The sequence below is a fragment of the Candoia aspera genome, chromosome 2 (assembly GCF_035149785.1).
Source record: "Candoia aspera isolate rCanAsp1 chromosome 2, rCanAsp1.hap2, whole genome shotgun sequence".
Taxonomy (NCBI): Eukaryota; Metazoa; Chordata; class Lepidosauria; order Squamata; family Boidae; genus Candoia; species Candoia aspera.
This window is the reverse complement of record NC_086154.1, coordinates 167,669,707-167,692,897: the sequence shown is the minus strand read 5'-3', so window position 1 is coordinate 167,692,897 and position 23,191 is coordinate 167,669,707. Positions and strand designations below refer to the sequence as shown.

Genomic DNA, 23,191 nt, shown 5'->3' with positions numbered 1-23,191 from the left:
AAAGGAGCTAAGAGGCTTCACTTCATCCAGCTAAATAAGAGTTGTTAAATTCAGTGTCTATTTTAATTATCTCTGTTGGTTGCAATCCTGTGTAAAGTTATCTGGCAGTCTCACTGAACTCCTAGAGTTTATTTCTGAGCAGGCATAAATGAGATTGTACATTTAGGTATAATCCTGGAATTCATGCTTCTACTAAATTCAGGGGTACCAGTCCAAGTAAATGTATTCATGAGAAAAAAAATCCTGAGAGATTTCCATGGGTGCAAGCAAAATAAATTTAAATAGCAATAAAAAATATACAGAACATTGAAATGGATCCAATAATTCAGCGTTTGAACAGCATCAACCAATTAGCTGGAATAGTCCTTAACCTTAGCAGATTGATCTCCAAGCAGTTCCACAACATCATTGCTGTTGTAGAAATCCTTGTGAAACCCAGCTGAAGGTAAATCAAAAGACAAAATGTGTAAGGGAGGGTGTCATCCCTTCAGGGTAGGGCTCCACAGGCAAGTGAGCTAGGGGTAAAGAGAGGCTGTAAAACCCTCCCCTTGCCATTTTTCATGCCTCGACTCTTTCAAATGTACATCTATTAACACGCAACGTTGGGACAGCTCTTCCAAATTCTCTGGGGTGCCTCATTTCACCAAGTCATCTCTCAGCTTGTCAGCAAGTCCTTCTGAAAATTGGTTAATCAGAGCCAAAACATTGCACCCCACATCTCTGGTAAATAATTGAAAATTTGATGTGTATGCAGAAACTACAGTATGTTAACTTTGTTTTAGCTTGCAAATCTCTTGATTACGTGTCGCTCTCTTAGCAGAATCACCAAAAGAAGCTCTAGATCTTTGCATTAAATTCTGGTAATTGTCCAATCATTGCTTTCAATCATGGGCACAGCCCATTTGGGTGTCTCTTCTTTCAACAAATTCAGAACAAAAGTCATCTTGATTACTTCTGTAGGAAGTTCTATCATCCAACCCGCCATAAATCAGCTCAGTGTGGGGTTGTGAAAGCTGGAGTTGATCCGGAGCTTTTCCACACTTTTCTGGCCAAGTCCCATGCGAGTGCAGAAATATTGGTTGGGCTGCCAGTTCCTGTGCCATTGTTGGTTGAGGCAAGCTTTGCCCCAAATGCTGTGCTAGTTGCACCATGGCATTTTGCATGTTTGCTTTGTAAATCCACTTGGTGTTGCAATAATGCTGCAGCAAGATGTTTAGCAGACAGTTGGGTGCCCCGAAGATCGGATGCTCTCTCTTCAAAGGCAAGGTTCTCTGCCTCTCCTAATAGATGGAGGTTTTCAAGATTAGTGTCTGCCCTTCAAGGTAGGCCAAGGCAGGAAACAGACACCACAAGATATACTGGATCTCTAATCTAGGCTATAGTAACAGAACCTTGAAAACCTAACTGCGTTTTTCTTTCCTCTTACCAAAGAGAGCCAGTTTAAATTTCTTTCTAGAGGTGTCTTCTTTCCTGTGCTTAAATCATGTTTGGCTAACTGCTGCATTCTACTCTAACATATATGTGGTTCTTTATGCTGGACTTGTAGAATTACCACAAACTTGCAAGCCATGTTTTAGCCTAGAACGTTGTGTGAACCCAATTTGTATGGCTCAGTTGTACAAACATAACCTAAACATACCCTTCTTTTCTGGATCTTGAGTGTAGGAAAAATTGAATTTAGGCAGCCTACCCTTCAGGACAATCTACTCCAAACTGATACTCCCAGCTGTGTTGGAAGTACTGCTCTAAGAATTCCCATTGCGATGTCACAATGCCTACTGTTGGTGTCATCAGGATTCTAAATCATGTCCATTCCTGCCATTTGAAATGGTGGTCAGTACATGGAGAGTAGGCATTTATGAGCATCAGGAGATAAAATGTCAAGCAGAGGAAGTGCAAGCTCTGGCTCTCTGCCATCAAAAAAAGGACCAATAGTCAAGCCTAGCGCCAAACTTAGAGAAGAGGGAGACTCAACTCCAAGGAGGATAGTAAAGGAGACAAGAGCTGTGGTCATAGATATTGGTACCGGCTCCTGCAAATGCGGGTTTGCTGGAGAACAAAAGCCAAGCCATGTGATTTCATCTACTGTAGGCAAGCATATCCAGGAGACAGCAAAAACTGGAGATAACCGGAAGGAAACTTTTGTTGGAAGAGAACTTCAGGATGCAACAATACCCTTAAAGCTCGTCAACCCTTTAAGACATGGAATAATAGTGGACTGGGATTCTGTTCAAGATGTCTGGGAATATATTTTCCTTAGGGAGATGAGGATTCGACCTGAAGAGCATGCTGTCCTAGTATCAGATCCTCCCCTGAGCCCTACTACCAACAGAGAAAAATATGCAGAAATGCTCTTTGAAACATTTTGCACCCCTGCCATGCACATTGCTTACCAGTCAAGACTGTCAATGTATTCCTATGGAAAGACCTCAGGTCTTGTTGTGGAGAGTGGTCACGGTGTCTCCTACGTAGTTCCCATTTACGAAGGATATACCATGCCAAGCATTACTGAAAGAGTGGACTATGCTGGATCAGATGTCACTCAATACCTAATGAAGCTATTAAATGAGACTGTGAAATTGTTCACAGAGAAAGACTGGAGTATCTTGGAAGATATCAAAGAGAACTATTGTTTCACTTCACTGGATTATCAACAGGATGCAGCTACATCTCTCAGGAAGCACGAGATTGAGTATGAGCTTCCTGATGGGCAAATTCTCATTCTTGGAAAAGAGAGATTCTTGTGTTCTGAAATGCTCTTTAAGCCATCCTTGATAAACTCACAGCAGCTGGGACTTCCCCTCTTGACAATGACTTCCCTCAACAAGTGCGATGTCACCCTAAAAAAGAACCTGATGGGCAACATCTTGTTATGCGGGGGCTGCACCATGCTAAAGGGCTTTGCTGACCGCTTCCAGAGAGAGCTGATTAGAATGTGCCCAAACGATAATCCCATTTCATCAGCTTCTCCAGAAAGAAAAACATCTGTCTGGACTGGAGGCTCCATCCTGGCATCTCTCAAGGCTTTCCAGCAGCTTTGGGTTCATAGGAGAGAGTATGAGGAACGGGGTCCTTTTTACATCTACCGGAAGTGTTTCTAAATCCCCAACATGAATCCCTTCCCCTAAAGCCTGTTGAACTGGATGCAGCTTGGTTGAGGAAAAGGACACACATTCCCTGCCGCCCCAACAATAACAACCTGAATGTTACATGGTCTGGATGACATTCTTTTCTCTGTGTATTAAAAGCTCATTGCTGTAACAGCAAAAAATGGTGTTCCTTTTTTTGATGCAAGTAACAAAAAGCAGAGAAGATCAATGCATCATGGAAACCTTCCAACTCAATGATCTTGGCTCAGGGCAGCAACTGCACTTCTTTATTCATTCACCCCAAAGTAAATGAACTGAGTGGGACTTTATTTTGAGTAAATTATACAGGACTGTACAATTACTGTAAGTATCACTGAGGGTCAGTGTCTCACCAAAGGGGAAAAAAGCAGAATAGGACAATCTGAACTATAATTTCCAGAGGGATTGCTCTAAGTAGTCTGTTGCATTAAAAAGCAATGGAGTCTTGTAGCACCTTAAAAGGCCAACATACCTCATGAATTCCAGTTGTGTTGTTTTTGCAGAATTCTTAAGCCTCACCTGCCATGTAGCCTGTGATACCCACATGCTTTCAACTATATCCTGGCAATAGTAGCAGCTCTGAGATGTCTTTAAAAAGAAAAGTCAGATTCTCAGAGGCAAACCTACATCTGCTGGCCGTGCATAACTCTTCTTTAGAGATTGCACACAGTTATGAAATTGCAATCCACAGTACTTGTGATACGCACCCATTATTAAGGATCTAAAGAAGCATTGATCAACATTCGTACATTAATATATCTGATTGTCCATATATCTGATTCAGTCACTGGAAATTGTATTTCCAGAAAAGGACTGTGTGCTCAGTGTTATAGTGTTTTATGACAGTTTCATTATGAAGAAAATCAAATGTGAGAGATTCAAAGAAAAAAGTTACAACAAAACTTTATTAACCATCCTCGTTGCCCTTTGTTCTCAGAAAAAGAACATTCCATCAATACTCATTTTGTCAAAGCAGGGTATGTTAGATTCAGTGTAAATCTTGCTCAGTTGTAGTAACTGAATTGTGTGCCCTTTTTAAAAAAAAAAGCCTAAAAAATTAAAGTACTACTAATAGCCCTGCTTTAAAAACTCCAAAGATCACTTCAGCTATCAAACCGCAAAAAGGAGTTTGGAGAGTTCAAAGCAACATATTAAAAATAATTTACAATAGCAGAAGCCAACCGGTTGCTACCTGGTTATTCAGGCAATGCTGGGGGGGAAAAGGTGGAAGGAAGCCCATGATCAGACATATCTCAGGCAAGGTGGATTTACACTGTTTTGTGAGCCAGTTCATCCTTCTTCATTTCAGGACGCATGATGAGAACCAGTGCTTAAATACGGGTAGCCCTCGCTCAACATCCACTCGTTCAGCAACTGTTCAAAGTTATGACGGCGCTGAACAAGAGGGACTTAATGACTGGTCCTTGTGGTTACAGCCGTTGCAGCGTCCCTGCAGTCACGTCATCGTGATTCGGGCACTTGTCATAACTGCAAGCCAGTTGCCATCGCAGCACCCTGTGGTCACATGATAGCCATTTGTGACCGTCACTGTGGCTTCCAACAAGCAAAGTCAATGGGGAAGCCAGCAGGAGGTCGCAAAAGGCGACCATGTGACCATGGGATGCTGCAACTGTGCAGGATTTGCCTAATAATGGTAACTGGGACTGCTGGAACTGCTGTCGTAAGTTGGCATGGTCACATGACATCACACTACAACCACGTCAGAGGTCCTGGTCCCAATTACTGTTGGTAAGCGAGGGCTACCTGTGTAGATCTTCATCCTGTCAGTAGCTGTGGAATTGAGATTACTGGAGAAGATTCAACTTCCACTGAGTGTTTTTATTGAGTTTTGGAGCAATAAAGATCTCTGGATCTGAAAGGGAGAAGAGGCAAGAGATAATTCTACAAATATGAATAAGCAAGCAAGCCAGCAACAGTAATAGATATTACAGTACATTTTATGTAAACATTCTGAAACAAAAAAATGCCTAATGCAGCAAGGTTAGATTTCTGAGCATTCCCAAATGGCATGCTTCATGGTTAGATACAATAACATTAGATACAATCAGAAAAGCTTCTAGGGATTGGTTTCAAAACTTGAATGCTAGGGCCCGGTCCAGGAGCATAAGTAAGAAAGGAAGGGTTTTGTTCAACTTACGAAGTTCCCAGTCTCCCTCCGTACTGCACAAAGTAACCTTTCTTGCAACTGGGGGCCAAGCTTTAATTATTTTTTTGGCAGCTGAGAATTACAGGAGGCCAGAATTATCGGCCCACAGTTCCCCCCCCCCCCCCCGTGTCAGAAACACCTACCAAGGTACTTCTGTGTTGAAAGGATTTGCTGGTGACGTCACCATTGCCCAGGGGACGCCCGAGGGGGCTCCTTTCATGCCCCTGTTATTTTCCTGCTGAAGTGGTACCTATTTATCTACTTGCATTTGCATGCTTTTGAACTGCTAGGTTAGCAGGAGCTGGGACAAGTTGACAGGAGCTCCCTCCGTCACGTGGCTCACGCTCTCGGGTTTCGAACTGCCGAGCTGCCAACCTTAATGGTCCTCTGACTCAGCATCTTAACCACTGAGCCACCGCGGCCCACAGGTGAGCAGCATTTGAAGAGCTGATGATAGTAGTGCATTTGTATGCTGCTCAGAGTCACTGTTGTGAGATAGGCAGCTCAATAAGTCACTTAAATAAACAAATTTGGTTTGCTAACAAACCTATTTGTTTCATTTCACATTGTAAGTGGGCAAAATCAGAAGGTTTTTTTTTTCATGACAAGATCTTGCCACTACTGGGTCTGCAATAGATCCCATGCAGCCTACAAGTTGCTCACAAATGGATTAGAGGGATGGGTTTCAAGACAAGCTTAAGTTCCAGCATCCCAATTTTATTTTATATTTTATATTTTATTTACACACACAAACACACAAAGCATATTCAGTTTGTACACTACGTGATCTGCCTTACCTTGTGCTATGGGAGCCATCACTTTCTGTTGAGCGTAGGCAGCAGTTATGCTATTAGCAGTTGAATTGGGGCCCAGGATCTGAAATTGCAAGGGATTGGCAAAAGGAGATGTTCATTTACATAGAATAATGAAATGACAGCAGTTCAGCAGAAATAAAAGCTTAATCTGGACCAGGTTGTTTCCTGAGTTTTTCGTAACAGCTTTACCAAAAAAACTTTTTCCTGATGGAATGAACAGAAGAGACATACCTTGATTTTGTTTCCCAAAGAAGAGACATACCCAGATTTTGAACCTGCTTTTTGCTTACAGGTAGTCCTTGACTTGCAATGGCAATTGAGACTGGAATCTCTGTTCCTAAGCAATGCAGTCGTAGAGTGTGACCACATCACTTAGCGATAGCAATCCTTGCAGTCCCAGTTGCTGTCCTTAACTGAATCCCAAGATCATTAGGCAAGGCAACTTCCTGCTGGCTTCCCACAACCAATGTCGTCAGGGAAGCCAGCAGGAAGTTGCAAGTCCCGGGCTGGCAGGTAGGTAAGTGGCTGCTGCTGGGTGGGGGAGGGAGCAAAGGGGTGTGCGGGGTTGTTGGGGAGGTCAGGGAGGGTGCACGAGGGTTTGTGGAGGTGCTCAAGAGGTGCAGTGCAGGTGCACAAGGGGGTATGGGGGTGTGTGAGAGGCACAGCATGGGTCGGAGGGTGCATGAGGGTGTGAGGGAGGGTTGGGGGGCGTGAGGATGCAGCGCAGGTCGGAGAGTGCACGGGGGTGCGAGGGAGGGTGCACGAGGGTGTGGCACAGGTCGGGGAGGGTGCACAGGGGTGTACAAGGGCACAAGGGAGGCACGATGAGGGTCGGAGAGGGTGTGGGGGTGTGTGAGGGGCCAGCGCAGCACTAGCACAGAGTTAGGGGAGGGTGCAGGGGTGGGGGAGACCAGTGACATCCAACCTTCCCTGCTGGCTTCCCCATTGACTTTCTGGGGAAGCCAGCAGGGAAGGTTGCAAATGGTGATCACGTGATTGTGGGGCATGGCAATCAGTTGTAAATGCAAACCTGTTGCCAAGCACCCAGATGGCAATCACGTGACCACAGGGGTGCTGTGATGGCTGGAACTCCAAGGACTGGTTGTAACCACCATTTGTTCAGCACTGTTGTAATTTTGAACAGTCGCTGAATGAATGGTCGTAGGCCGAGGACTACCTGTACTCATATATACAACATCTTCCTGGCAGCAACTGATTTCTTGACACAAACCAATGGAATGGCATTCTCCTTAAAGAAATCAGGTAAATAAACTAGACTTTACAGCACAGTACTGGTAGCAGCATCTTATCTTCAATAAATTAACTCCCACACTGATACCCGGTATTGGGTACAGCTGTGATTTTAAAGAAATAAAGTGCAATGAAAATAAGACCTCAATCTAGCCTCTTCCGCAGGCCAAAGTACACCCTGCATTATTCTGGCTTCTGAAGAAGCATTTTTTAACATATGAACACCTTCAGTTTAACAACTCATGAGGTCTCAATCCAGAACCAAATTCAGAATAGGGATTCTGGCAGTTTCCTATGGATAACTCCCATCCAGCTGTTGTTTTCCCCAAACTGATGGGCACAATTTTCAGCAGAAGACTGATACGGGCTTCTAATCCAGAGCAAGCACACTCTGGATTGAGTCCCGCAACTCAGCAATAGTTGCAGGATCCAACCCTTTTGTAAAAATGATGAAATCAGCGTTGTGCGCTTGCACCACAAGCTCTACCTATTTCGTACATCCATGCAACATCACGGTGCACATAAAGAATAAAACAGGCAGCTTGATGTTGCTTTTGCCTCCTCTTGACCCCCACCCCCCATGGATATACCTCCTCATGTTGCAACTCTGCTGCAACTGATTTTTCATCAAATAAGGTGACCTCCTTAAGACTGCTTTTTCAAAATCAAACAGTGTAACACAGTGTACCAGTAAGAGGGCCAAGGGGGCCCAGACTGGAATTAATGTCTTACTGGGCTGGCTGGGATGTGCTGCAGGTCTGGGCTCCAAATTTCAAGCAGGGAGCTCTCCATCAAGTGAAGGGTATCCTCAAAGGCTTGTTGCAATTCCTGGGCTTGCCCATCATAGCCAAACAGGACTAGGTACTTTAAAAGGCTGTGCATCTCACCTTGGGGGAAAAAAGATCCCACCCCAGTAAGTTTAAAATGCATTTTTAAAAAACAAGGGTAAGCATATAAGATAAACCTGATCCTTGCTTGGTCTCTGATCCTAGCCTGAAAATAATGAGATCCTCCCCTTTGGGGATATAGGCAGAAGCTGTATCCAGCATGTCATAATCCCTGGTTTCAGAACAACAGCCCTGGAGGTTGCTGCAGGTCTCGGTTTCCCCAGGGACATTCTGCAAAGGTAAAAATGTCCTACCTTCTAAAAATAACAATATTGCCTGACTGGGCTAGTGATTCCAGCATTCTATCCAATAGTTCCAGAGTTCTAGAAATGCACGGAAAGCAAATTATATTTAATATCTTTCTTACTAAAAGTTTCTTATAATTAGTTGTCATTATTTTGCAGTATCACTTCCAAAATCTCGCCAAGAAAAATGCAGGGACTTGTTGAAGCAATCACCAGGAGTCAACAGGGAGTCAAAGGCACACCGAGTTTACTCCTATGCTATTCCGCCATCAAAACAGTGACTACGGGCTTGATTGTGTTTAGGAATGCTGGCAAAGTAAAAGAAAACCAAAGGGGAGTAAAAGACAAGAGCGTGAGAACCATCATTACATTTTATCTCCTCAGCACTCTGTTTTCTTACAACAGCTCATTTGCACTCCATTTTTAAGATTAACCTGGTTTCTTAAGAGTACCCTCAAATCAAGAGACTCTAATAGGGAGAAGAAAATTAGCACTGACAGTCAGGTATTCACAAACAGTTATGCCCACCTACAAACTTGGTTTGGGGTATGTGGATTTGGCAGTTAGGCCCATTTGGTAAGGAAGGCAGCCTTTCATGCAGCTCCTTGTTAACCCAAGACCACTGAACATCCGTGTTCAGAATCTCTCTAGACACGGTTATCAGGCCCTGCTTTTGGACATCTCCATCAGGTCTTTTCATGATCGCCTCTGGGGCTCTTCCTTTGAGCCCCGTCCAAAATGTGGAGAACCAACCTTTGCAACTAACCTTTCAAGTTGTCAATACTACGAACTATTTCCCCTAAAACCTCCAGGAGTGCAACATCTTCCAAGGGACTCCCTTCCTTCAGGCTGTGTTTCTTGCGTTCTGCCTTGCGACGGTTCTTTGAGGAGCGTCTACAACAGATCAAAGAGCAACTGCAAAATGAGCTGCCTAGGTGGTGGTGGTGAAGTGGGAAGAGGGAGACTAAAGGGGTGGGGGAGGACAACTTACAAATACTTGGCCTTGTACGTACTTTTGCACTTGCACAAGTGTTGAGTCGGATAATGGAAGCCACATCCTCAGATGATAAGCCTGGTTTGGACTGTATTATTTCAGACTGCAGATGGAATTTATAGGACCGGATGACCCCTTAAGCTACATCTGCTCCCCTCAAACACAACCCCCTTCCTTTCCTGAAAATGGAAAACTTGCACAGCAGAAGAAAGCTAAACCCTTTTCTCCTATCATGCTTGTTTTCTATGTGCAGCAACTTTTGATTCTGGAATTTTTATGGAGGGGAGATAAAGGAGATGCAATTCAACCCGTGAATCCATATGCAGTTACACAGAAACCGATTTACAGTGTGCAGATAAACAGAAGCAGCATTTGAAATGGATGCACGATACATGCAGAAAATGTAGCTGCTTTAATGATTCGAAGAACTGCCTGTTCACATTCTCATACATTATGAACCTCATTCAAATGCCCTTATTTACTATGTCAATTAGCTCTAAACTTTGCACCACTATTCTTCTATTTTTCTTTCTTGTTTTGCTATTACCTGTGATTATTGCCAGAGACTGAAGCCTTTTTATGTCCTCCTCTTTTTGGGAAATTTAACGTCTGGCTCCAATGAATGGCCACAGCATCAACAAAGAAACTATTTTTATCTCTGTCTCTTCCATATCTCTCTCTATGCTCTTGTTCTGAGAGCTGGAAGCATGTTACTTAGCCATACACTCCAAACCCTCTTCATATATGGTCAGGCTTTATAAGAGACTCAGTATGACATGGCAAAAAAGGCGTCATGTTTATAGATGGCATGTTCTCTTTAGACGTTACATGAAATTCCTAAAGGAGAGAGATTATTTAAAAATGTGGAATTTTCTCTCTCCAACTCTTACAAACTCAAACTTCAAAAATTATTTTCCTTACAGGTAAAAGTGGGAAAAGGCTCAGATTAATGTTGTAGGCATCTAAGGGGCCAAGAGAAGTTGCTTTGCAGCCTGTTTGGTTATCAATCTGCCAGTGGAGTTCAGAAAGAAAAGGAGATCTGAAAGAGGGAGCCAGACCCAGCCTTTTTATCTAGAGACCGGTGGAAATCCAAAACTTGGGACATGAATTGCAGTCGAACTACACCAAAGCTAAGATAAAGGCAAAGTAACATACGCAGATATTCTTGAGTTACTGTGAGTATATTTGGAACTTGTGTCACTGGCTGTCACCAAGCTGCTGGTATCAGAAAAGAGATCCGATTCAGGACAATTTGGTGCTTCGTGATCTGCAAAAGCCAGTTACCTTGATCAGTAAAAAGGGGGAAAAATTCACATCTTTTCTCCTAAATAAATTCCCCCCTTGCTATTTCATTTCAATAGCACTTTTTCTTTGTTTTACATTCTGAAATGCATATTTTTTTGTTTCAGGTTCATCCAGGGAAGGTGAAACCAAGGAAAAAAGTTACTTCTAAAGTTCTTAAGCAAATGATCCCTGATGTGAAATGTTCAGAATTGCAATCTGAACAGGGATCTCCTAGTTCATTAAGCTGAATGACTGAATCAGATCTAACTGTCTTATTTCCTTGGAAGTCAGCCAGATATACCTGGAAACAACAATTCAAATACTTCTTTTGTGTGTTTGTTTCCAGCATCTGGCCCACGAATATGAAGGTAGCCTGATGTCAAACAAGATCAAGAAAGCAAGAACTATACAGATTGCAAAAAGGTATCTTTAGGGCTAGACTGGTATAAATACAGAGTCTTGAAAAGCATAAGAGGAATTTCCCATCCTCATTTGCAGTGAGTTAATTAAGACAGAGTCTCTTTGAGCGATTTGACACGCTTCTTCCCTGATTTCTCTCCATCCAGGCTAAACTGCCATTTATGAGATCAGCTGTCAACTGCTCCACCTGCTACCTCCTGATTGTTTACATCAGTGGTCTTATCATTTCTTTCCCAGCCTCCCCACAATCTCACTTATGTAGCACTTTATAACTAGCAGAAACTGAACACTTTAAGTTCTATTATTTTGTTGAAGTAGTGACTGAGACTCCCACCCTTATCTTAAGGCACCACACTAACTAGGAACTCTATAAATTAGTGATGCAAAACACAATTCAAGTGCATTACCTAGAAGCTCATTTTGAGCTTGCCGCTTAAGCTCTCGAACTACGGAAAGGCGTTTACGACGGTGAGAAAATTCTGCTTTCTGTGTCTCCAAGAACACCAAATGATTTTTTTGGGCTAGAGAGGTGATCATAGTTAAAACAAGAAATTATACAGTTGAAGCATGCACATTGAAAGTTTTGATTTGGCAATGAACAATTTAAAAAAATCAAATCAAGATCACATGTTCTTTCTGCACAGAGATGAAAATTTGAAATATCCCTTTTATATGTCCTTATCTCAGACCATCCTCTTCATCCTTATCTGAGCCTTATCTCAGCCTTCCATCCTTCCGAGGCTGGTAAAATGAGGACCCAGTTTGCTGGGGAAGGTGACGACTGGGGAAGGCAATGGCAAACCACGCTGATATAGTCTGCCAAGAAAATGTCACGAAAACGGCATCCCCCCAAAGGGTCAGACATGACTTGATGCTTGCACAGGGGATCTTTCACCTTTCACCTTTTTTTTTAATCTCAGACCAACATCCTTTTCCCATTCACCTAACTTGAACCTCATTAAGCTGATACCTCCAAGAGCATATCAGCTCCCAGCAAGCAAGGACAGCCTTACCTTCCAACAAAGATGGCCTGAAGTTGGTCTCTAGAATGTCAGTCCTATTATATTTGTAAATCTGGAATGAAAAAACAAAACAATAAACCTCTGTGACAAAGCAAAACACTTTCCAACAGATAATGGAAAGAATCCAATGGTTTCAGGAATCTTACTATTCTCAAGGCTTCATCCCAGGCTGTTCCTTCTAAAAGAAGCAGGATGGCCTCTTCATAGTCCTGGAAAAGGGTAAATCAAACATTCATTGCCATTTTGCTAACTAATGAGATATCTCCCTCCCCTGAGGCCCTTTAGCAGAAAAGAGACATTTGGGATGAAATCCCAAATCCTGTTATATTCCTAGTATGCAGTGAGAACTCTGCTTGACCTCCTTATAATGTTTATGAATAAAAGTTTAAGAGCAGATTCATACACATGCATCAACATTCATGAAATGGTGGCATCACGTGTTCAAAGGAAGTGTGCAGGAACCTGAGGACTTCATGTGAATCATGTGAATCAGGTTGATATGCATTAGGGTCAATGCTAATGAAATGCACTTGGAACACTGAGCTTTGCACATCTGGGTTTTCTGTAGGGAAGAGGTTCCTGCATTCTATCATGTAAAGAGCTGGTTTTGCGGCTCTTTTACTTTAAAGGAACGGTGGTTTATTGTTATTTTAACCAATGGAAAAGTGGTCTGGAATCACCTGAAAGATATAGATTAAAAAAACACAATGACAATAAAAAAAAAGATTGATCGGCACAGGGATCCATCACCCCAGATGAACATTATATTACTAGTATTATTAATGAATACTATTATATCCTTATCGCTGCATTGCAGGTAATATTCTGCATCAATGAACAACTTAAACAGATATAACCTCATGACCCAAATGCCTCTATCGTTCCAGGTCAACTCAGCCATGGTGCTGTTCAAGAGCATCAGATGATGTATGCCTCTAATTAAGAGCTAATTCTAGCTGTACACGTCTGAACCAGCTCTTTTGTTTTTAACTCATCCAGCATCTTTCCCAGGACTTTGAGATATCAAGCTAATTGTATTAGGTAGGTTAAATCTTTAGGACAGCAACTAGCAATACTTATATTGTCAGTCATTCTACTTGTTGGGGAGTAGATGAAAGGCTGATAGCTTTGCCACATAAACAGATGTGGCATGGATGAGGAGGTTTTCATAAAAAAAATTGGTGCCATCAAGCAACAGGGACTTCAACACTACGAAGCGTATACATTTGGGTGTAGCTAGAACACGGCAGGCAAAATCCAAATGAGGCAATGTAACCAAGGGGACTTACAGATGAACTGCTCTCAGCAATACAATTAAAAATAGTTATACAACCTTCCCTCTCTTATCAAATTTCCTATGATATGAAAGCAGGCAAAGCATGGAAAAAACAGGAGGGTTATAAATGGAGGATGACGATGCATCATCCCAATAGGAAACTTGTCCAGAAACATGGTGGACAACATGTCATGGTGTTACAAACAGAAGATAGAGTTGCAGGAACTTCAATTTGCATCTAGTTCTCTGGGGCAGGAAGCAACCTACTGGCTGCTCAGTGTTCACTTTCTGCTTTCAAACCCAGGGCAAGGAAACATGGGACTCTGGAAATAACGACACAAGTGTGACCAGATCTTCATGCAAATGCTATGATGTATTTGTGTCAGATGTTGGGACACAAGGACAGAATGGCAGCACTTGTCTGATGAGGTCATCATTTTGGCATTATTGTGGTTTGATGTGGATGGTGTTGCGTAGAGAGACACGCAGATGGAAAACCCCAGCTGAAAAAGTGGATCAGAAACCAAACGAATAGAAGGGAGTAAAATAGGAACTATACCTTGGCATATTGTTCCAGGAGAATTGCTGCATCAACATACTTTCTCTTTTCAGAAAGTCTTCCTAAAAGAAGGAAAGTGTTCAGGATAAAAAGAGAGACTTTCAAAAGGCTATTTTCTCCTCTCCTAAAATAGAAGCAGAGATGTGGTGCTTCTATTTCAGGTCTATACAAGTTTCACAAGCCTCCAAACCAAATGTAGCCCCACAATCACTCATCCCTGTTCTTAAACCTCGGCAACAGGTACCCTCTATCCCAGCTATGCAGTGCTCGGCAGCAAACTGGTCCAAAGAGCTGCTAAGGCTTAGAAGTGGTGGCTTACACTAGCTGAAGAGGGTGTGTGTCTTCTCCCTGAACACCTGAGCCCCACATCATACCTGGCTGGTGCTAAAAAAACATCGGGTGTGGCAAGGTTGCTGTTTGAGAAGGACCGAGCAAAAGTAGCCTTTTGCTCATGGAATTAATTTCTAAGCTTTCACTCACAGGCGGGGATTACCGAGCCCCCGTGGACCCACTGGGAGGCTCTACTCATGGTCACTCATACCCTAGGGATCTCTAGATCGGACTACTGCCACGCGCTGTATACCAGGCTGCCCTTGAAGGAGCTTTTGGAAGCTTCAGCAGGTGCAGAATGTGGTGGTGTGGGCAGTTAGTACTGCCTGTTTTTCAGCATATGTGACACCACTGTTCTGTGAGCTGCATGGCTAATGGTATGCTTCCAGGTGCAATTCAAGGTGCTGGTAGTCACCTTTAAAGCCCTTCATGGCTCGAGACCAGGTTACTTATGGGACCATCTCTCCCCGTCCTATCCAGTCAGGCAGGAGGGGGCATGCTCCAAGTCCCATCTTCCAAGGAATGCCAGTTAGCAGGCCCCAGGAGGAGACTCTTTTCTGTCATGGCACCCACCCTCTGGAATATCATCCCTCTGGAAATCAGGCTGTCGCTGTCCCTGTAGGCCTTTCACAAGGCCTTGAAGGCTTGGCTCTGTGCTCAAGCCTGGGGCCCTGGGTGTGTAATGAAGCCTGTCTCCTGGTTATTTTGGCTGCTGGTTGTTGTTTTATAATTTCTTGGCTGCTATGGGTTTTATATTTTTGATTTTGTATATGCTTTTATCATTTTTAATACTGTTCGCTGCCCAGAGTCATATATTTGAGATGGGCGACCATACAAATCTATACAATAAATAAATAAATAAGACATGGCAGATTAGCTGCCTTTGGCTGGGTCATAGTTTGAATGAATTTCTATGTGTTGATCAATATACAAGCAAAACTAAGTTCATGGAACTCATTCCAAGTTTAACTGTGGATTCATCTACTTGCAGGGATTCATCTTTGCTTTCCATGCCATTCCAATTCTCCTCTTTGTCTACCTCTCAGCTGAAATTTAGATTGCACATTCCTGAGAGCACATCCGTGTCTTTTCTTGCTCTGGTTCTTAAATGATTCTGCCAAGTGTCGTGCATGTCAACAGCATTTTTAAACACCACATTTACCTTTCTTGGGAGGGAAAAGAATTTGTAAAAAGATAATGAAAATAAAAACATGGGGGTGCCAAATTCAAATTTGGAAAGAAGAGAGACTACAAGACGTTTGGTGTAACATGGATGCTCACCTGCCATTCTCCTTGCCAGGCTGGCCAGCTTGTCTTCAGTGTAACAAAGTTCAGCGGCTGCGCAGAGGGCCTGTTGCCAGTTGCCACTGATCAGAAAGGCATCCAACGCTTTCTCAAAGGCACCGCATCGGAAGAAGATCAGCCCAGCTTGCCCAGCAAGATGCTTCTGGATCAAATATTCTCCATAGGCATAGCTGACGGTCTGCAAGACATTTATTTTCTTGCTGTTCAATCGTGTCCGATTCTCAGCGACTGCCTAGACATGTCCCTGCAGTTTTCTTGGCAAGGTTTTTCAGAAGTGGTTTCCCTTTGCCTCCTTCCCAGGCCTGAGAGGGAGGGACTGGCCCAAGGTCACCCAGCTGGCTTTGTGCCTAAGGCGGGACTAGAACTCATGGTCTCCCAGTTTCTAGCCTGATGCCTTAACCACTACACCAGCCTGGCTCTCATCTGCAAGACATAGTTACACAGAAATGGACCCAGGGGCTTCTCTCAGAGTGGATTGTTCTTGGTTGTTTTTGCAGATAACTGGCAGATATTGAAGTGAAATTGTAAAGTGAGCATTCCTTCACTCATCTGCCAAAGGAGCACAGGCTATCTCCCCTATGTGCAGGTGAGTTTGAGAAGCATCTGAAGGTGTACTGTTAGTTCATGCAACCAACTAGCCAGGGCTACATTTCTGCCTTTTATTACTAGTTGGTGCAATCAACATGCTCCTGCCATTGCATGTTCAGGGGAAGACTGATAGTACAGTTGGGAAAACTATCTTTCAGAGAATTTACTTTGCTTTGCTAAACTTTTGATGAGGAATCTCTGAGAGATTTCTAAGGGATCCAGGTTCCATGCAGAGAGTACAGGTTGAAACCACATCCTTTAGGCAGACAACTGCAGATCAGATTTCTTCTCTAATTTGAAAGACAACAGATCACATTTAGAAGCTTACATGAACCAGAAGCCACAAACCTAATGTTATATCAGAGGAACTTCTAGCCAAAGTACTCTGAAGCTGATAAACGAAAGAAGTGTTCAGAGAAAAATATCTGCCAGTAAAGCCTGCAGCATGTATTTTATCACTGCAGTACAGCTCTTACAAGTAAAGGATTGCAAATAAAGATGGATGGAAAACTCTTCATGTACCTTGTATTCCTGTGTGCCTGGCAGGCAGAGCTTGAGGGCTTCATTATATAAATTCTGATCTACCACCAAATTCAGGAACTCTGGAAAGTGTTCTGACCCTGAGAAAAACAACAGACATTTTCTTCTGACAGTAAAAAGGCAAAGCTCTGCACAGGCTTGTGTGAGCCAATTTGGATTAACTAGGATGATATTTGATTCTAAACTGCAACATGTAAGATGCCCAAGAACGAACATCTAAATTTTAGTACACAAATATGGAACAATTGATATAAGCCACAGTTTCAGGTTTTCCAAACAAAAACTTTAAATGTAATTATTCAGGACTCCCAAAACAATCCTGCTAGACCCAGACCAGATAGGAAAAAAATGAAATATCTAAAACTATGGTTTGGACTAATCATAGTTAAGAACCCAGACCATGGCTTGAGTTTTTGTTTTTCTTCTGTTCAGAGTTTGGCTTTCTAAATTTATTCCTACATTGTTCGTACAACAGCCTCTGAAGCACAGCAATGACCCTAAAACTCTTACGTTAGTGGTATGTTTGCATGTTCAGAAATAAAAACAAATAACAGTTAACACAAACTGTAGTTTGCAAACCAGCTTGAGATCATGCTTTGATAGCTTATTCTGGCAGCAGTTTGTGAGCTGACTAGGATCAAATACTGCATAGCACCAAACCTCAACTTGGTGCTATCCAGAGTTCGACCAGAGCTCACATAAACCTTAACCATTACAACGGCTAGTGGTGGCAGAGGATATTGGGAGTGTATAAACGGTATATAAAGAGAGAGCAAGGCCCACTCCCAATTCGCACTGAAGATGTTGCCTAGTCTGGAAATGAAACATCTACAAGAAAACAACCAGGCTCAGAGAACACCAAGGACTTCACCGTTGTAGTCTAACATATCTGGAAGGCACCAGTTTGGGAAAGCCTGATTTAATCTTATGTCTGAATATGAATTTGGCCATGCTTAACTCACTCTTCTGAAGTAAATGCTTTGGCTCGATTGCATCCAATCTTTGACTGTTGTTATTTTAATTAGATTTGGGGATATTCTCGATAACATCCAGCCTAAAGTTGTTGTTGTTGTCTTCATAACACAGCAAGTGGAAACATTTTATTCACTCACAGTTCTGCTGAAAGTTGGTTTCAACCTGCATTTTAGCTATACTTCTGTTATAACTGTTGGTTAAATTATGGTTTTAGAAAAACTGAATAATCTAACCTTGATCACCAAGTGACTAGAAGGGAGCTGTATTTTTATCAACAAGTAGTGAAATTTCAAAGATTTTGCCTTATGAATATATTACCAGTACAGACAATGGAGGGCAAAAAGAAAAAAATATATAAAAGAAAATGGAAATAGTTTTTAAATTAATGAAAAAATATAGATATCTAAAAGGTTGATTGTATTTACTGAAAACATTAAGACCTGCTAAGGCAGAAATATTAGAAATCTATAGGAATGTGCAGCAATCTAGATTTAAGAGGAAAAGATGATTCAGAGCATGTGGGACACTTGTTCAGCACTAGTTGGCTGCCTGGCTGCCACAGCCCAAACGCGGGAGATAGTTTCAACAGTTTGCACTCCAAATCACTCATACTTCAAATCCATTTTTCTTTTTCAAATCTGGATGACTGCATAACCTTGGAAAAGAGCATTGCCATACCACAAGGATACCAGACCTGTGGTTTTGGAGGCACAATATACTTGCTAGCACCTCCCTTGGCAGCTACCTGGCTGTCTCCCTTACCTATTTCTTTAAAAAACAGATCTTTTAAACAAGTAAAGAAGCTAGAAGCAACTGGGGGAAGGAGCCTCATCTGTTTATCTTCTGATTCATGGGGTTTTCTGTTCTGTATCTCCCCCGGCAACCCTTTTTTAATGCACAAGTCCCCCACAGGGATCCATCCTCAACATTCCAAATGTGCCCATTGGCCTGAAAATATCTCCTCCCTCTTTCCTACTTCCTTCCTCACAGTTTCCACTGAGCTGATACTGTCCTAACGGTCAGGAACCACGCTGAGACAAGGAATAGGTCTCTAGTGTTTTATTACTGCTACATTAGACAGAAAATCCTAACAAACTGAAGAAGCGTGGGAAAAACCCAGACAGATAAACCCCAAAAGTTAAGGCGGGTCTGTTCTGTGTCTCTTTGAATGACTGCTTAATTCCTCAGTACTACACATGCGTTTTCCCCCCTGGATAGGGGCCCGCTCCTGCTCACCATCAGTGCTCATGACAGATACAAACCCTGCCCTAAAGCATGATGGGCTGCATACATGCTCTTCCATGTGGTTCAGGGGCTCCCCTCAGTGGCTTCTCCATCAGGCTTACAAAAAAAAGGTTGACCACCAGCATTTTCAGTCATTTTTAGGCAGTATACTGATGCTAAAACAAAGTGTTGCTTATTCATAACTTTCTGACCAGTGGTCACATTCCCAATGTACTTACCACATTTACTAAGGTGGTAGAGAGCCTTTGGATATCTCCTCAAGTGTTTGTCTATTGAATATCGTTGATAATTGATTTCCATTTTCTTAAGTTTATTTAAAAATGGGAGATATTCCTTAGGATCCTGCAAAACAAACAAATAAATATAACTTGTATTGGGCTTGAATTGCCACAGTAATTAGAAAACATTGTACCAGCCGGCTTATCTCTCCATGAAGTGGGGCCACCAAGCTAACATCTGACACTTGTTACGAACATATTTGTACCGTTTTGATATTGTTTTCTGCACCATTTTTCTTGTTCTTCATTCTGCTCATGGGCATTTTATTCTATTGGCTATGAAATCATACATGGTTTTGTTGATGACACCACATTATTGAAACCATAAATGCTCTCTCTCTCTTATGCGCACACAGCCAGAAGAATGAGTCACTGTTGACCATCTGATCAAATGGTGAATGAAATGGAATGATGTGGCTGAGCAACAGAACAATCAGCACTGAGAAACAGATGATTTTTGAGACTTGCACTGAATGTACAATTTATTGTATTTTACAAATGCTGAAGGGCTTTGGGTGGTGGTGATGGCAGTTCTCAAATGCATTTCATAGTTCTCTTTATAACATAGCTAGACCAAGAGCTATGGAATCAGAATATGATCAAAATCCTACCTTCTGAGACTTCTCAGCAACCATGATGACCAAATCAAAGTCATATGTCCCCAGCGAATAATCATACAATTCATTGACATCCACCAGATACAGCAGGTATTTCAATGCTTCTTCCACACTGACAGGTCCAATCGTTTCTGAAGTCTGTCCTGTTAAGATTAATTTTAATTAAAAGCCAGACATTGTATCCATGCTCTCTTGTGGATTCAATCTTCAAGTATTAAATGCTGAAAAGGCAAAACCCTCCCCAGGAACACAGGTAATACTGGAACAAGCAAACCCTAGCTTGCCTTGGGCAAGGGAGTGTTATTTTTGCTAATAGGAATGCAGAGGTACTTCTCTGATAAATGTATCATGGCGCTTTCTCCTTTTATAGTGATTACATCCTTGGATCAGAATTGCCAGCCACCAATTCCTGCTATTTTCTCCTATCCTCCTCCATACAGGGTTTGTAGGGAATGCTTTTCACCTGGCAGGTATCTCGTGGGGAAGGAAGTGAAAGTCAAGTTTTGATCGCCACTCAGGCAAGCATCTCTACAGCAAAAACAGCAACCTTTGTGATTTTTGGACCTCATCAGTACCTTGCTTTGAGTGTTTGGGCATTGAATGAATCACAGAAAAATAAGGTCATTTCCCTCTTTAGCACCTTCTAGAGCTACTGAACCACTGTTGTGCCAAAGTCACAGTAAAGACAAGAGGTTTTACATCACTTCAGTGATGACTTGGTGATGCTGTGAAGACATTCTAAGTCAGTAGTGGGGAACTGGCCTAAGCAGAATTGCTTTTTGTTGATGATGTTGCCTGGTGTCAAAATCTGAATGGCTACACAGGCCTTTGGAATGATGCTCACATTTCTCAGTGATCAGACCTAGAGCAGCAGTCTGTGTAAGGAGGTGCATAAGAGGGTAATTTGCTCTTTACTTGGCTGACAGGGAATCTTACCCCTTGATTAGAGCTATGGATAGTCAATGACATCATCACTTGGAGAACACCAACCCCAAGCGGCAGAGCCATGAGGAAATCTTCCACTCTGCTCTACTCCCACTCCACCATACCTCACCCTGGCCAGTCAACCTGGAGTACTGACTATTGGCAACACTTTCGATATACTGTAAATATGAAGATGTATATTATCTATCCCTCTATCTACTTTTTAGCAGAATTTTTAAAATTATCTATCTTTATTCTCAGTGCATCGTAGATTTATGTCACTCAGTAACTTGACATTGGTTAATCACAGTTCAATAAATCAATCAAACGAACAAAAAAGCCATAAAAGCTGCATACTGTGCATTTATTCAGTATATAAATATAAAAACAGGTTACAAAAATAAGGACCCAAATCCATTAAACTAATAACTGCTATAGCAGAATCTGTTTGAAAAATGGTCATGTTCTGTAGCTTTTAAAATCATGAACTCTGGTTTAATAAATTCAGATATGAAGGAGGATCAGGCCAGTGTGTCTGGCTTGTTTTTTCCACCTTTACCCTTTTTTTTTTTTGTAAACCAAGAGAGGCACAGCTTGGTTCCTGGTTTGTTTACTTGCTCACATACCACAAATGGGGAGAGACTGGGGAGAAAGTGTGTTCCAGCGCGCTGGTTATTTGCATCCTGGTTTAGGAAGCCAAAGGAGGGCTACCTGACCAAAAGGTCTAAGGCCAATGCTGTACCTTGAAGCTGACGAATTCTCTGCAGGGCTGTTTCCAGTTCCGGGGGGCTCTTTTTGACATGTGAGGTCAGTATGGCTAAGCAGTACCTGAAGAGTCCAGGGAGAAAAAGGAAGAGTTAAAAATTGGAGAGCATGGGTTTTTTTTAAAAAAATGTATTTCTCTCGTGACAACAATTCTGACTGATGTAGGGTTGCTACTGAATTCTACTGCAAGTCAACCCAGAAATGTTTTAAAATGAATGTGGCAATTCCATCTCAGGCGGTTTGAGTGGAGCCCAATAAAATAACTGGAATTTTGCAGGAGCACCATTGAGGTATTAACCTGGAAGAAAGGGCTAGTTTTCTTTTTCTAAACCTACTCTCCATTCTGAACAGACATTGGCTTGCACCAAATACTAATACATAAAGTGGTTTGTTTGATTTGGCATACCATACTCTGCAAATTTACCCATTATGGCTTAGTACTCTGTGCAAACCAAGCCACTGGGCTTGTTCAACAAATCAGTGTTAAAAAAAGTCTCCTATAGTAGGGAATATATATGGGGCTCAGGGTTGAACTGTTGGGTTGCTGGTGTTCTCTGAGCTTGGCTGTTTTCCTGCAGACCTTTCATTACCAGGCTTGGTAACATCATCAGTGTATGGGAGAGTGGAGTTTGCTGGCTGTTTATGTCTAGGAGCTTGCCCTATCAGACTTGGTTGGGACGTATTTTCTTCCTTGATGGTTCCTTGAGTAGCACTGTCCCTTGATTGTTTATCTGGTGCTGTTTCTTGCTTATTTGGATGTTGGCTACTAGGGAGGAGGTGCTCTGAGCTGTTTTCCTTGACTTTTGGTTACATCTTTCAAATGGCATGTAGATGGGGTTTATCTCTATACATCTGTTGGTGGCTGATTTGTCAGAATGCCGAACTTCCAGGAATTCATTAGCAGTTTTAGATTTGCCTTGATCTAAAATGTCAACAGTTTCCCAGTTGAAGTTGTGGTTGAATTTCTCTATGTGTTGAAAGATGAAGGAACTTTTTTAAAAAAGTCTGGCACAGCAGTGTGTATGAATGCAGCATGTCTTGGTGGGCAGAAAAGAGACAGGATATGCTTCCTACTCCTTAAGTCAGAAGCACCATTCTCTCCTTTTCAATGGGTGAAGTTCCATCACCAGTAATGGGTGAGGAAGGAAAGACATGTCTTCCTCTTTCATAGCTCTTGCACTGGAAAGGCTTTCTGAAGGAGGACTATCATTAAAATCAAGACTTTTCCTAGCCACGGGGCTCCATCCTGGGCTTTGTTACCACTTGTTAAAAGTCTGATGGTGTGCCAAAACTGCCTTTGCATATGTAGATGTTTTGTAATTGAATGCCCCATACTTAGTAGCACTGATGTTCTCCATTGCTTTTCTCATGGCATCACAGATGGTGTTAATCTTTTTATTACTGGAAGAGTGAAATTCATAGACACTGGTGGGATCTGGAGGGGGGTACATCGTTTTTGTGAAATCTTCTTCTCTAGGAAAAGAAAGAATGCTCTTACTACATTTACAATAAACAGTGTGATAGTATCAGGAAAATGTTTGGTAGACCCAACTATGTGCCATAGTTCCTCAAAAAT

At 42.3% G+C, this 23,191-nt stretch overlaps 2 protein-coding genes across 4 annotated transcripts in view; one reads left to right on the top strand and one right to left on the bottom strand.

The window, feature by feature from the left end:
• The first annotated feature begins 1,581 nt into the window (after positions 1 to 1,581).
• ACTL7A (actin like 7A) lies at positions 1,582 to 4,207 on the top strand. Its single transcript, XM_063294803.1, has one exon. The coding sequence runs from the start codon at positions 1,878 to 1,880 to the stop codon at positions 3,099 to 3,101; it is 1,224 nt and encodes a 407-aa protein (XP_063150873.1). The 5' UTR covers positions 1,582 to 1,877; the 3' UTR covers positions 3,102 to 4,207.
• Positions 4,171 to 23,191, bottom strand: part of ELP1 (elongator acetyltransferase complex subunit 1) — a 47,190-nt gene continuing 28,169 nt past the window's right edge. For all 3 annotated transcript variants that reach the window (XM_063294791.1, XM_063294789.1, XM_063294790.1), the window contains 15 exons: positions 22,951 to 23,088; positions 21,593 to 21,678; positions 19,921 to 20,069; positions 19,250 to 19,373; positions 16,794 to 16,891; positions 15,660 to 15,861; positions 14,049 to 14,110; positions 12,360 to 12,422; positions 12,205 to 12,265; positions 11,599 to 11,712; positions 10,643 to 10,754; positions 9,260 to 9,387; positions 8,094 to 8,248; positions 6,093 to 6,171; positions 4,171 to 5,001 (listed from right to left, as the gene is read on the bottom strand). In XM_063294791.1, coding sequence (XP_063150861.1) covers positions 4,934 to 5,001; positions 6,093 to 6,171; positions 8,094 to 8,248; positions 9,260 to 9,387; positions 10,643 to 10,754; positions 11,599 to 11,712; positions 12,205 to 12,265; positions 12,360 to 12,422; positions 14,049 to 14,110; positions 15,660 to 15,861; positions 16,794 to 16,891; positions 19,250 to 19,373; positions 19,921 to 20,069; positions 21,593 to 21,678; positions 22,951 to 23,088 — 1,639 coding nt within the window. In that variant the 3' untranslated portion in view covers positions 4,171 to 4,933. The remainder of the gene's footprint in view (positions 5,002 to 6,092; positions 6,172 to 8,093; positions 8,249 to 9,259; positions 9,388 to 10,642; positions 10,755 to 11,598; positions 11,713 to 12,204; positions 12,266 to 12,359; positions 12,423 to 14,048; positions 14,111 to 15,659; positions 15,862 to 16,793; positions 16,892 to 19,249; positions 19,374 to 19,920; positions 20,070 to 21,592; positions 21,679 to 22,950; positions 23,089 to 23,191) is intronic.

Bases quoted from the DNA above. Each gene is read 5' to 3' on its own strand.
- ACTL7A (XM_063294803.1), top strand. From the start codon at position 1,878: ATGTCAAGCAGAGGAAGTGCAAGCTCTGGCTCTCTGCCATCAAAAAAA.